Below are 15,168 nucleotides of genomic sequence, written 5' to 3'. Positions count from 1 at the left end.
AAATTAAATTAAATTTAATTTAATTTAATTTAATTTAATTTAATTTAATTTAATTTAATTTAAAATGTTGTTCAAACATATGCAATAAATATTTGTATTACACATTACATTGTATTTAAAACCTTATTAATACTGTATGATTACTGTATTAAGATGAATACTGTAATAATAAAATAACAGAGTTTTAAAAATTAAAATAATAGTTCCCAAACGGGGGTCTTGAGCTTTGTGAGTTTTTTTTTTTTATCATTTAAAATAAAGTATTAAACTGCAAAATAGGTATAAAAATCAGCCTAAACAACTTGAGAAAAAGTTTTTGTAGAGAGAGTCTTAGAATACCTGACAATTATTCCATTCCATTCCATAATTATTTTTTCAAGAAATCACAAACTTATTCTACAAACAGCTTAAAGTCAAAAAGCTTGAGGCCCACTGGTTTAAAAGCATTAAATGTCTGTCAGGTTGCTTCTAAAGTTATGCAAATTGTATGGTGGGTATGAAACTAAAGTGTTGTTGGATGTCTGAACCTGTGATTGTTGAATTCTGTGCACATCATCGCCTGTCTGGGTCTCCAGCACCCATGCAAGCCTGAGACCTTCTGCATTGATATTGTATGTGTGAACAGGGAGAACCACTGTGTGTCTGTTCCTTTCTGCATGTTCACACACACTTGAGCAGTATATGTGAGAGTGTGTGTGTGTGTGTGTTTACTTAATCTGGACATGTGACTGTGTTTCACCCACAAGCACACATCTGTCTGTGATATACACAGTTCTGCTCAGAAGTGTTGGAGAGCAGACTGTTCATGATCCTCAGAGGTTGAGCAATGGCTGACCTGTTCTGCTTCTCAGATCTTAACACACTGATATCTGTAATATTGCTCACTCTCTGGCATTTCAACATTCATAACAGTTGTGAAACCTCATATCACATTATTTTAAATTGCTCAAATGCATGAAAGGTCCTCTTTAGTCATTGTCCCTACTCACTAAACTCCCTATTCTATCCACTATACCTGAGATCCAGTTTCTACACTATCAGGAATAAAGGTACAGGAGTTGTCACTAAGGTAGTGCTTTTTTTTTGGTCAAATACATTTTAATGAAGATAAATATATTTAAAAGCAGATTTGCAATTTTACATATTTTGTCTATAAATTACATATGCAAAGAACTCGATAAAATTGGAAAGAAGAAAAGAAAGAAATCAACAACTTAACAACTTAACTCTAGTGTACTAGACTATGTGAGCTTGGACTGATTTGCCAACCAGCTTAACTCTAGTGAACTAGACTATGTGAACCTGGGCTACCTGCCAACCAGCTTAACTCTAGTGAACTAGACTATCACTATCGCTATCATTTCAAACTAGTCACCAGAGCAATCAAATCTTTGATGTGTTCGGTTGTTTAGTGTCTTTTTAGATGTTAACAATGCTACTATTTTGAAAGGAAAATGGCCGCTGACCTTTGCCCTTTTGATTGATGTATCATTTGAACCAATAGTTGCTTCTAAGATGTGTCAATAGGCGTCAACATCCAAGGAGCGCATAGCTTGGGAACTGGTCCCGCCCTCGCTTTGACGGTCAATAGATCAAAACACTATATGTTGAGCCCTATATATATATATATGTATGTATATATATATGTATACACACATATACACATACTGTATGTCTACATGTATAAACAAAAATTGCATATATACACACACACATATATATATATATATATATATATATATATATATACATATTTATATATATATATATATATATATATATATATATATATATATATATATATATATATATATATATATATATGTGTGTGTGTATATATATATATATATATATATATATATATATATATATATATATATACCAATAATATTTACAGTGATATATTTATATATATATATATATATATATATATATATATATATATATATATATATATATATATATATATATATATATATATATATATATACCAATAATATTTACAGTGATATATATATATATATATATATATATATATATATATATATATATATATATATATATATATATATATATATATATATATATATATATATATATATATATATATACATATATATATATATATATATACCAATAATATTTACAGTGATATATATATATATATATATATATATATATATATATATATATATATATATATATATATATATATATATATATATATATATATATATATATATATATGTATGTGCAATTTTTGTTTATACATGTAGACATACAGTATGTGTATATACTGTATAGTGAGTTTAAGTTATTCAATTTTCCTTCAATTAGTCAGCAAGTATTGACAGTGAATATGGATAAGGGATAGAATATCTCTAAGTGTAGCCTTTAATTAGAGCCCAAAAATATGACTGTACAATAAAGCATTTAAAAGTTACAGCCTTTTATGTGTCAATGGCCTAAAAGGGTAATTTGGATTCTCCAAGTGACCTTTTTGGGGAGCGCCCATACATTCATTTGGATAAACATGTATAAAACACTAATTTTCTAAGGTACTGTTATCAAAATAGAAAATTGGGATTTGTGAGTCTTTAAGCTTTGATCCAATTGTCTTTTCAAACTAATACCTCTTAATTATAGACTTCTGCAGACATTAATCAAGATAAAACCTTAAGGTGTTTTTTTTTTTTTTTTTTTCAGTGTGTCTTCAGTTTAATTACTCAATACCAATAATATTTACAGTGATTCTGACTATTAAGGAATAAACCTAAAACCAAAACCATGCATATTTAAAAAATGGTTCAAAAATAGCATGCAATTTACTTTGGGTATGCATTTTTTAGGCATTTAAGCTAATTTTATTTACGTGCAGATAAAAGCAGATGTCACAATATCTGTTTATTTGTCAGTTTACTGAATGGTCTAATGTTGGTTTGCAATCCCAATAAAGCCTGAAAACCTGAACTAAACACAAAGTTCCCTTGGAAAAAAACGCTAAAACCAGCTACATGCAACAGGTCTCTAAGGGAAACATTGTATCCTGCAGTTTATAATCACAGTTAGTTTATTGCAGGATATTCACACTAACACCGCATGAGTTGTTGCCTGTCAGATTGAGATCTCTGTTGGCACAGACTGGTAAAGCTCTTCGACATGATACTTTATTTTGCGCGCTGTGACTTTAATCTCAGTGTGAGCATCAGCAGTGAATCGCAGGGCCAGCAGTTTGATGCTAAACGCCCTGGAAGTGGTTTGTATCGATTTCTGCCCCAGATCGGCTGTTCCGTTTAGTACCCCCATCTATTGATCGTCGTCTGAGATTACAGCATATGCGAGGGGTTAATGGAGCTCATTCTCCTGACACTTCACTTTATCAGACCTCATATATGTCTCCGTCACATTGATCTAACACTTACATATTCACCTCCGCTTCAGTTCTTGGTTTATAATCCAGGACGTATATTTACTGGGCTCAAGTTGTCATATATAGTCGGGGAAATGAGTATTAAAGACGTCATCATTTTTCACAGAAAGCCTATTTCTAAAGGTGCTAATGAGTGAAATTTTCTGCAGATGATGGTAGCGATCATGCAAAGAAAACTAAATTAGTTAGTTTACATATTAAGTTATGTGTAGAATCTGCGGACATTTTTTGCTATTTCTGTGGAGAATTTTATTAAAAATCGGCAAATTTCTGCAGAATGATTTTAGGAGAATCATAACGAAAAGCTTAAAATATGAAATATTAATAATTTTTTTATATGACGTGAATGTATTATGGAAAATAATGCCTTTTTACCTCTTATTTAATGTTTCAAATGCAAATCCAATTAGATCCACTTATTTGGTAAACAAATCAAGTCTCTCATATATAATATATCTACCGAAAGACAGAAATATTACTTTAAAGACGGTATTGTAAATAAATCGTATGAACATTTTAATATTAGTATTAATATATCACAATAATATTAGTGAAATGACACATTTATACAAGTAAATAGACTCAGTGATGGACTAAAAATCTGCGGATATCTGCTGATTTCTGCACGTGCAGATTCCGTGTAATAAAATGAAACAACACGAGGTAAAAGTATTGAACACATGAAGGAAGGAAAGTTTAGAAAGTTAGGGATATCCCAGACAGCAGCTGAAATCTCTCAGTAGTTATTCTGCCCTTCATCAATGTAAATGAATATTAGCTGCTTTAGTCTAATGTCTACAGTGGCAGGAGGATGAAGATGCAACTAGGGTGGACATTTCAGCAAGACAATGATCCAAAACACAGCCAAGGAAACTCTAAGTGTGCTTTCACACCTGCCTTATTTAGTACGATTGAATCGCACTAGAGTTCGTTTCCCCTTTTGGTGCGGTTCGTTTGGGCAGGTGTGAATGCAGCAATCGTACTCAAGTGCGCACCAAAAGCGTACCAAATAAGCGTACCGAGACCTGCTTGAAGAGGTGGTCTCGGTACGCTTTCAAACGAACCCTGGAGCGGTTCGCTTGTGGTGAGAATATGAACCGTACTAAAACAGGTCCAACCGCAAAAAGTACTGCACCTTTTGGACTAATTCAGCTGCCGTAGGCCAATGCGCTGTGCATTATGGGATATGGAGGAAAAATATTTGTTGACAGCGCTTTACCAACAGAGAGAGAGAGAGGGGAAAACAGTACCTGATGGATCGTTGGTAATATTTCCGCAGGATGACCATGTCGCAGTTTAGCTAAATTAATTCACGGCTCCTCCTGAAGTGATGAGCAATGCATTAAACACTGTTTTCCAGCCGCGGCCGCGCTTCATTCTCCAAATGTATAGTTTGTCTAAAGCAGGGATACAATCAGCCAGCGCAGTCGTCGCTCCAGAGTAAAAGGTTTTGTTTACCTGCGGTAGTTTATTGGCATTTTCCCGCACGTGAATTCTGACCAATCAATAAGCAGTTTAGGAAATATGTTCAACAACATCTGGCCAATGAGAGATGTGGATTTTGTCAGATGACTGCATTTTGGTTCGTTTCAACTGGTTCAGACCAAAGCCAGCAGTGTGGTGTGAAAACGACCCAAAGACGGCAGAAGATGCAACAATGTATCATTTATTGCCCTTGGTCCGGACCAAATGAAGCGAACTACAGATGTAAAAGCACGCTAAAATGCTTTCGGAGAAAGAAAATCAAGCTGTAGATTGGCCCAGCCAATCACCTGACTCGAATCCAATAGAAAACACAAAATAAAGATCAGATTTGGTAGACAAGACCCACGGAAGCATCAAGATTTTTACAGTCTGTGAAAAAATCCCATCTGAGCAGTGCATGCGACTTCATTCTCCATATGAGAGGCGTCTTTAAGCGGCCATCACCAAAAAAGCCTTTATAATACATTTCAGTAGTTCAGCACTTTCTCCTTGTGTCATTCCATTGTTGATACACGTAACCTTTATTATTTTGGTTTTGTTTTATTTTTATGTTTGCATTGTTTGGATTTTTACCTAAATCTGCTTTAATTCCATCTCAACAGCTCCTTTCGAGTTATTCCCAGGAAAAAACATGACGTGTTCAATACTTATTTCCCTCACTGTAGTCCGGTTGGGAGTTCAGCACATTTAGCTCCCTGTCGTCAAGAGAAAGAGCTGGAAATCCAATCCATATCGACTCAGCAGAAAACCAATAGCATGTACTTTCATTACAGCACTGATGCAGCTTCTGTCCTCTCATGCATGAAGATTAATCTAACACGTAATTGTCATTGTAAAGCACTTTATGGCCTCCTGATTGGTAATCACAGCATTGGAGTGGTGATAAAATACAGACTATAGTCACGTTTACAATGTAGAACACCGCTTTATTAGCTCTTGTGAGTTTTTACAAAGAAATAAATGCTTTATATACAGTAGTCTTATACATTCTCATGGGTTCGACAAAAATATCATGTGCAGACTTTACAACACTGATAATAATTAGAAAAGGTTCTTGATAATCAAATCTATATTCATTCAAGAGTTCACACTTAGCTGATGATTGATTATCAAGCTTGTTTGGCATGCTGTACCGGGAGAGAGCCCTGAGCTCATAAGATCCTTGTGCCTGGGGCTCCCTCCCATTTGCAAGGCGAGAGGGGAGTTTGAGCTCAGGTAGATCTCGAGAACTCCCCTGCTGTAGTAGCTAATGAACAGATAGGGATTGCTCCCTCTCAGGCTCAAATTAAGTTTTAGAAACAGGAAAAATCTGATATTTGGGGAAAATTATCATATGGGGTAGTACAATAGAATCCTGACTTTTTTTTTAAAGGGCCATGAAACCCCCTCGTTTCAGCAGGGTGTTTTCACACCTCTACTTTGGAAAAAGTCAGAAAAGTGGGCGTGTCCAGCTCTGTTTAGGGGGGAGTGTCGGAGGAACTAAAGTGGGATGGTGTGGGAGTGTCTATTTGGGCACGCGCGAGTTTCAGTCAAAATACTCACACACAGTAGAATGTGATGGTGTTTAACCTACATGGACATCTGTAGTCGAATTATTTGCCAAATTATTAAATGGTGGACTTTAACTGCAGTTTGGCTCTTTCATTCAGGGAATTTATTCATGCCCCTCACGACAAACGCGATATTTGATTCGAGGATCTGCTCTAAGCGTGTATTTTTCATGCAATGTTTGATACCGCACGGCGAATGAGAGAAAAAAAAACTCTGCATTTCCCGGAAACTCAGATGCACACGGCAGGTAGCGTCAGAAAGCCGCGTGTGTTATTCCGGTCACAAAATGCGGTGCTATGTTTGCACTCAGTGCAATAGTTAACTTAATTTGATACGAACAAACTGAATAAACAAAGAGCACTGGTCGCTCACTTACCAAATCTGTAGAGACAGGACAATCACCAGCAACTAGAGCCGCGTCTTTATGAAGAGGAGACTAACGTTACAAGCGAATCCGGATTTCAGCGTTTGCAGATGAGAACAGCTCTCAGGTAAACAATGTTCCTCCTTAGACACGTAAGTTATTGTTGTCGAGCGTCGCGTACACTGTTAATCCACACGTGATCCAGCTGAGCTCTCACAGAAAGAAAATGAAAACGAAACTTAATGGCAGCAAACTATAAAAGCAACACTTCCCGCTTGTTTTGCCAAGACAACGTGGCGTCTCTGTGGCGTAAACGCGGTGACACTGATGAATATTAATGAAGTTGCACAATAGAGCGCGCTGATTGGTTTGAACCAAGCCTTACTCATGCATTAATGCATCACACTGTAAGATGTAATAAGACTCACTCTGGCACAGACGTCCAGTCTGCACGCTGGAATACACGCTAATATGTCATGACCGTGACGCAGCTTCAAAAATTCGTTTCAAACAGGAAGTACGAATGTGCTTGAAATAACGCAAAAACAACCAATTTACACTTTTTAGTGAAATATAGGTGTCCTAATAGTGTTTTTAGCAGTGTGGGACACATATACGACTGTCAACAGCTCAAAAAATGTGTTTTGGTGTTTCGTGACCCTTTAAAGAGACCTTCTCATGCAGGGCGTTCTGGCATGTTGCAGATTTGCAACATTGGCCCAGTGTGGTAATTAGACACTGACGCCTGAATATGATATGAACAATAACTTTTTATATACAACTTTTCAAACAATGTAATAAATTGCTTTTCTGTGGCAGAACAACAACAAAAACAATATGGGATCCAAATCCAACATCTCAAATCCTCATTGAGTAGGTCATGTTTCCAAGTCACTTTGTCATGTGGTACTCCAAGAAACAGTTTTTGTCTTTTGTGTCATCTGGTGAGCAAGTGGGGAAACTGTTTGTTGCTAATGGACAACCAAGTCCTGCAGTGGTAATTCTGAGTAAAAAAAAATCTCATAAAATATGTATCTGGAGTAATATGGTAGTTAATTTTTAACTGTTGCAAATCTGCAAAGCCTGCCTTGAGAAGGTTATGAGATAACTACTTATTAGGAGCAAGTCTATGGTGCTGATTTGGATTAGTCAATTAACTTAAATTGCATGTTTTTGGACGGTGGGAGGAAACCGGGGGAAACCCACATGAGCATGAGGAGAACGTGTAAACTCCCTACTGAAACATCGTAGGAGTAGAAGTGAAAGGGGGGATCTTCAAGACGAAGACGGCTGTTATATGGAACTTAGGCCGTACTCACACTAGGTACAGTTGCCTCGAACCGGCCAAAGCCCGCTTGTCCCTCCTCCCGTCTCCCCCGACGGCCCTCGCTCACACCACAAACGGGCTTCGGCACGCTTACGTCATCGCTGCTGCGCTGTTCAGTGAGAAGCGCTCTCTCACTCAGCAGCACAGTGAAGATTTCTCTAGTTATATCCTTTCAGTCGTTTGATATGCCGTCAAATATTTCGCCAAACAGTTCTTAGGGATGCGGGGACACGCAGTCAGATATTTCGCCGAACAGATCCGCCACTTTTGGCCCTCATTTGGCGGAATGAGGAGGTCTGCTGAAGGCGCGCAGCTGTCGTGCAGTGAGGGGTTTGCGTCTTTAATAACCTACGGCAGTTTGCGTTCACTGAACAGTAAGAATTATTAATAAATCCATATGAAACAGCCCCTTAAAAGTCACGTCTCGCTTTCGGTTTCGGGCTTTGGTGTGTTTTGCACTCACACAATTGCCCAATTGAACCGCGCTCAGGCACACCTCTTCCAACCGGGCCAGGGCCGGCCAAGTGAACCGTGCTTGAGCCCGATTCAGCGCACTCACACTTCTCAAACGATCCGGGAAACGGGCCTGGGCACGATACGGATGGCATAGTGTGAGTAGGCCCTTAGAGTCTAATTATTTCTGTTTAGTGACAAGACTTTTGTCTAAGCAAAGTCAGACCTTACTGTCCTAATGAAATAATTCAAAATCAAGGCATGATCATATTTTATTTTGGCAAAATAAGTGTAATCTAGAGACATTTGTCTTTACAGTTTTTCTTGTTTGCTTTGACCTGGTTAAAGAAACTAGGTTCCACTTCATTTTCATTTTCACTATCCCAGCAGAGCAAAAGACCGGTCTTGCAAATGTGTAAACTCTTTCTCATTGGGTTGACACATTTTCTCCACCATTTTTCAAAACAGCTAACACGGATGTCATTCAAGCAGTCCAAACTCCATTGTTTTAGTTATGGTAACCAAACAGAAACCATCTATTCCTAACTATTAGACACTACCAACATCAATATGAATTCAGTGAAGCACCGGTTTGACACTACTTCACACAAATCTTTAAAAAGCAATCAGTCTACAAACCTTATAAAATGGTGGAAGGTCTGTGTTGTTCTGTGCCAGCATGAATGGAGAAGGTCAATAGTGGCTATGTCTTATACTCCCAATAGATTTGACTGTATATTGGTTTACATGTGTTTTCTCTAATATTTACAGTATTTTATTACTTTTGTCTGTTTTTACAGTATTTCAGTTTTCAGCCACTGTTTGAAAATTGTCATGAATTCAATATAAATGTAATCAAAGCATTTCTTATTCTGGATGCAATTCTTTGCAAAAAGGCAAATTTGACAGCCCAAATAGAAAGACAACAAATGGCATTGGCAATAGGCTACAATGACAAGCAATGGTGGTGCACTGACTTCTGTATTTTCTATTTTGTTGTCTATTGTATAATGATTAACTGAAAGGGCTCATATACTTGTTTGCAAGTTATGTTGTTTGAAGGTAAAACTAGCTTTTGTTGCATATTTTAAATGTTTTGACACGGTATGTGCCTTTTGCCAGCAAAATGTGTCATTTTGACCATGAGTGCCGCTGTTTAGGCCTGTGTGTTAACTGTTTTGAAAATGTGGAGTTTCAGTTGACAACTGCATCCAAGCAATCGAGAAAAACTGTAATATAAACCACTTCTGATACCAAATGATCAACTAGAAGTCAAGTTAGTATTTGTTGTTCCTAAAACTTGGATGGGTGATAAGACTTTTGTCAGGTAGTGTATGTTCATAGTGTGACTGAAAAGGAAATAAATGTACACTGTGTTCGTTCTGGTCAAAGTGTTGCTAAGCGTCTGTTATAGTGTGTCATATTGATCCACACTCTCATATTTCCAGCACTGTTTCCAGTAAAGCCTGCGAAACACACTCAACGTCCATCACTCTCACTCTCACTCACACAGATTTGGGTCAGCATTTTGTTCAGCTCTCATTATTTATGACATTGTGCTCCGATTCCATCTCACTGTAATTTATAGACACCTTCCTTTCTTCCTCCACCCCCCTTCACTTAAGCTGATTACTGTTATCATTTCAGAGATTGCACACTTCAGCTGTTCATCAACTCTCTTCATTTCTCTCTGCAGAAGAAACTGGTTCTGACCTTCCACACCTCCACACCAGCAGCCTGTAAACACCTGTGGAAATGTGGCGTGGAAAACCAGGCCTTTTACAAGTGAGTCTTGCAGTCCATCCATATTAGGCATGGGCTGGTATAAGTTTCTGTCGATACGATAAACCTTGGATAAAATATCACGGTATTGTGATTACTACTCTAAAATATGTTCTTTTTAAATGTCTGGGTAAAAAAAAACTAACTTTTTCCCCCATTGAACACCATGGGCTCTTTTTTTTTACGATCTACGTGCAAAGTCTAAAGTGCATTAAGGCGCAAAACTGTTAAGGACATGTACGAATCCCCAGCGCATGGTCAACAGGGTTGTGCTTATTCTCTTAATAAGTTCTGGGTGTGTTTTGAGCAGAACGTGCATCAAACCAATCAGAGTCTCATCTCACACACTGCAAAAAAAATGCTTTTCTTACCTAGATTTTTTGTCTTGTTTCTAGTCCAAATATCTACAAATTCTTAAATCAAGAAACATTTTCTAGACAAGCAAAACATATTGTCTTGTTTTAAGAAATAATATGCCAAAATGAAGTGAGTTTTTCCTTAAATCAAGCTAAATAATCTGCCAATGGGGTAAGCAAAATAATCTTGTTTTTCGATTTGTGATAAGATTATTTTGCTTACCCCATTGGCAGATAATTTTTTATATATTATTTCTTAAGATAATATGTTTTGCTTGTCTAGAAAATGCTTCTTGATTTAAGAACTTTTACATATTTGGACTAGAAACAAGACAAAAAACTAAGTAAGAAAACAATTTTTTGCAGTGCATTCCCTTTAAGAGTCAGTTGCTATTTGCTAATTACATGACAGACTTTTTAAATGGAAAAACTGAACGCTTCACTAGCGAAAAACAGTTAAACATAGCATCTGCAGCACGAGGATAAAGAACGAGCCTCCTCCATTGCGCCTTTTTACTTTCTCTTAACTTTAATTTTACTCTTTACTTTTTTATTTAGTGGAAAAGGAAACGGTGTTGTACACGCTCCAATGAAGACATCATTAGCCTACATATTTAATTTAGTTTGTTTAGCACAAACATTTATTTCAAAACTATTTCTACATGGAAATCTTTCTTGAATTATATTGACACTATTGATCTTAAAGCAGAAGAGGAATAAAGCTTTTATTTATTTTTAATTACTTTTATTGTTTTTTATATAATTATTTTAATAATAATTGTTTTATTTAATTACTTTTTTAGATTTACTGTATTTTTTAATTTTATTGTTTTTTATGGTCATTGGTTTTTAGTAGTGAAAAATCAAAACAATGTATTACTTATATTTTAAATGTATGTATATGATATTGTATTTGCACAAAATAATAAATATAATTAATAAATATATTTAATAAATAATAATGTATAAATTAATAAAAAATGTATTAATATATTTTGCAAAAAATATTTCTAAATTCAGTTCTAATTTCCTGCAAATGGATAAATAAAACTGCTAATAATAATAACATTATACAGACGCAAATTGTTTTGAATAAACTGAAAAAAGCCCCTCAACATGAAGAAGGCATGAAGGCAGTGGTTTTAAAATAGAAAACAATATTTTTTGTAATATTTTAATCCTTTATTTTTTTTATATGTAAAGATACTTGTGTACTGCTGTATATCCTGTGTGTATTACGCAATGTGTAAGCATTTGGACCATCATAGGCGCATAACTAACTGGACTTTAGACTAGGTTTCAGTTGGTCAGTGGCACAGCCTATTTCAGTTCTTCAAAATAGCAACGTGCAAACAATGCGCCTTAACACACCTCTTTCTTAGATCCGAACGCCTATGAGTCCACAAAGTGGCCCAAATGGATTTGCTAATAAAACAAACGTGAAAATAGAGTTGCGCTGGTCTGAAAATAGCAACAAATCGCTGGTTTAAAAGTATGCAATATTCACAGCATAAATGCAACCTGTGATATCGACAAACACAAGTGTGCATTTTCAGATATTCTGTCAGTTTGGTCATAAAGAGAAAGTCATCATTCAAAACAGTGACTACTCGCAAATACAACAACACTGTGCATTAATGGAACAGAAAACTTTTATTCAATCATCTCCGTCTGCCTGATCTTTATGCAGAAATGTGCCACCAAAATAATGAATGAATCTCAAAGTTTACATACATGTCCTGCCGAAGTTTTGAGTAAAGTCATTTATAATATTTAAGCGTCAAATCGTGAATAGACGCGCCACACATTATAGTAAACTTTTTAAAAATGCTTGTGAGTTACGACTAAGACTGAGGGCAATTTTATGCCCCAAAAACATGGTGCGGCACAAAACGAAATGTGGTTAATAGGCAAGGCAAGTTTATTTATATAGCACATTTCATACACAGAGGCAATTCAAAGTGCTTTACATAAACAAGAATAAAAGAAACAAGTAAATAATAAATAAAACGAATAATAAAACTGATTACAAAACATAAAAACAGGTAAAATGTGATATAAAAGAATGAAGAATAAGAGAAAAACATAATAGTGCAATCTGTGGGACACAGCACAGTGCTCATTCAGTAAAGGCACAGCTAAAGAGATGTGTTTTCAGTCTTGATTTGAATGTGCCTAACGTTGGAGCATTTAATAGATAAATTGGTTGGGTTACCTGTCAGTCATATCCTTGCCCATTCAAGCCAGCAAAGCTCCCAGATCTTCAACCGTCAGTCTGGCTATATGAGACTAATGTGGTGTTCACACTGGATGCGACATGTGAAAAAATTGCCCTATTCCCTCCTAAATAGACACGTGAACATTTTGACTTTACTCGCTTAATTTGCTTATCAGATTCACTTCACAATAGACACAGCTTCGCATCGTGGGCGGGGCTTCTGTCTGCCCGGTGATTCTAGTTTCATTGCTAAATGGCTAACATGGATTTTATTGAGAGAGTAGCTGTGCTTTATGTGCTTTAGGAAGGCTGAAAAACAGCATAGATTCGCTCGGCGCCGTGTCTAAGTCCACTAGATCCTTTTAGAGGTGCACTGAGCTCTGTGAGTTCATCAACTCCTTTAGAAACTATACCTGGATGATGGAGGCTTCAGCAGTGCTTCAGATTGAGCCAAGCCCAGTTTGATGAACTGTTGTCCGGTTGCGTCAGGAGGTTTTTCCCTCAGATCTCCAACAACAGGTGCTACGTCATAATCCCGTCATAATAACCGCGTCAAATGCGCAAATGCTCAATTTGTGCGAATGGTGTCGCAGGATGTCTATCATGTAAATCACTCACGCTTGACTTTTCATTTGTGTCTGGTGTGAACGCACCATAACACCTCACAAGCTGGACTCGCTGTTGAAAGGCTCTAGTTGCTCAATGAGGACACCTGCTGATCACAAGGGGGTAATGCATAGTCGAAAAATCAAAAAGATTGTTATCGTTTGTCAGTGTGGACGCAAATATGTTGTTCTATTTATAGTTATCGTGCTTGAGGTGAATGGGTCTTTACATTTATATAATAACATGCAATCAGTAAGTATATGAGTATGAGGTCATGGGGACAAAGGAGGCACACAACTGGCAGTGTTTCCTGAGAACGACCCTGATATAAGTGCGTCTGTGTCTCTAGTTACTATGTGTGAGTGGTGTCACATTACTGTTGAAAGCCCTTTAATTAAGAGCTTAAATGCCAGCCAGACAGCAGGCCCATCCGTTCAAACAGCCACTCTGAAGTGTTCATATTAACAACACACACATATTAGTCTGTCAGTCAGATCAGCAGACACACACACACACACCATTGCACATTAGCTATAAATCGCCAGTTCTGCTAAATGGTTTAAATATAACAAAAAGAGGTTAATATGAGAGTTAAAATCATGCTTACACGTGGTGTAAGATAAACTTGAACATTTGTTTATCTGAAAAACACTGCTAGTCAGTTATTCTTTTTTGAAAATGTGCGTTTCGGGTCTTTGTTTTTGCCCACTGCTAGATTACCTTTACCAGACTATATTTCGGCACCACAGCTTGCCTTAGTGGTATTTTTAATTTCAGTCATGAAGGCTCTTTCAATATATGCTGGGAAATGTGAGTTCCAGAGGACAGTAGCAGCCTCAGAAAAAAGACTAAGGGCTCTATTTTAATGATCTAGGTGCAGTCTAAATCGCATGGTGCAAAAGCATAAAGGGTCTGTCTGAATCAGCTAAAAATACACTCTGCGTCACGGCGCATGGTCTAACAAGTTTGTGCTTATTCTCTTTATGAGTTATGGGTTTGTTTTGAGCATAACATGCATTAAACCAACCAGAGTCTCGTCTCTCATTCTCTGTTACATACTACAGTTAAGAGTCAGTTACATGGCGGACTTCGTAAATGGAAAAACTGAACGCTTCACTAGCTAGAAAACAGATAAACAGAGCATCTGCAGCGCGAGGATAAAGAACGAGCCTCCTTAATTCAGCCTCTTTACTTTACTTTTACTCTTTACTCCATTACTTTCATGGATAAGGAAACGGTGGAAACTCACTCCACTAAAGACATCCATTAGCCTATATATTTATTTCGTTTGTTAAGCGCAAAGATTTGTTTCAAAACTATTTCTAAATTCAGTTCTAATTTTTAGCAGACGAATATGTGAACAATAATAATGAAGTGTGCTAAAAAAACTGAGTTATATCCAAACACACTTCCTGATTTTATGCCTCATATGGTAATGCAGATGTCTCCAAAACTAACAAATCTAAAGTTGTTTTAATTAAGCAAATATAAATATGCAAATGATAAATAAAACTGCTAATAATAATACAATTATACAAATGCAAATTGTCATAAATAAACTTGAAAAAGTAGGGGGTAGTAGAGGCAGTGGTTTTT

The 15,168-nt window shown here is 36.4% G+C and overlaps 1 protein-coding gene across 6 annotated transcripts in view; it reads left to right on the top strand.

Moving 5' to 3' along the window:
- The window catches only part of frmd3 (FERM domain containing 3), an 85,626-nt gene that overhangs the window by 46,655 nt on the left and 23,803 nt on the right, over positions 1 to 15,168 (top strand). For 4 of the 6 annotated variants that reach the window (XR_012384795.1, XM_009304291.5, XM_002663231.6 and 1 more), the window contains exon 10: positions 10,307 to 10,395. Coding sequence is in view for 5 of the 6 variants with exons in the window: in XM_009304291.5 (XP_009302566.1) it covers positions 10,307 to 10,395 (89 nt within the window). In the remaining variant the exon portion in view is untranslated. The remainder of the gene's footprint in view (positions 1 to 10,306; positions 10,396 to 15,168) is intronic. The other 2 variants (XM_073911218.1, XM_021478501.2) reach the window with 1 other exon arrangement.

Source organism: Danio rerio, chromosome 8 (assembly GCF_049306965.1).
Source record: "Danio rerio strain Tuebingen ecotype United States chromosome 8, GRCz12tu, whole genome shotgun sequence".
NCBI lineage: Eukaryota > Metazoa > Chordata > Actinopteri > Cypriniformes > Danionidae > Danio > Danio rerio.
This window is presented reverse-complemented; position numbering and strand designations above follow the sequence as displayed.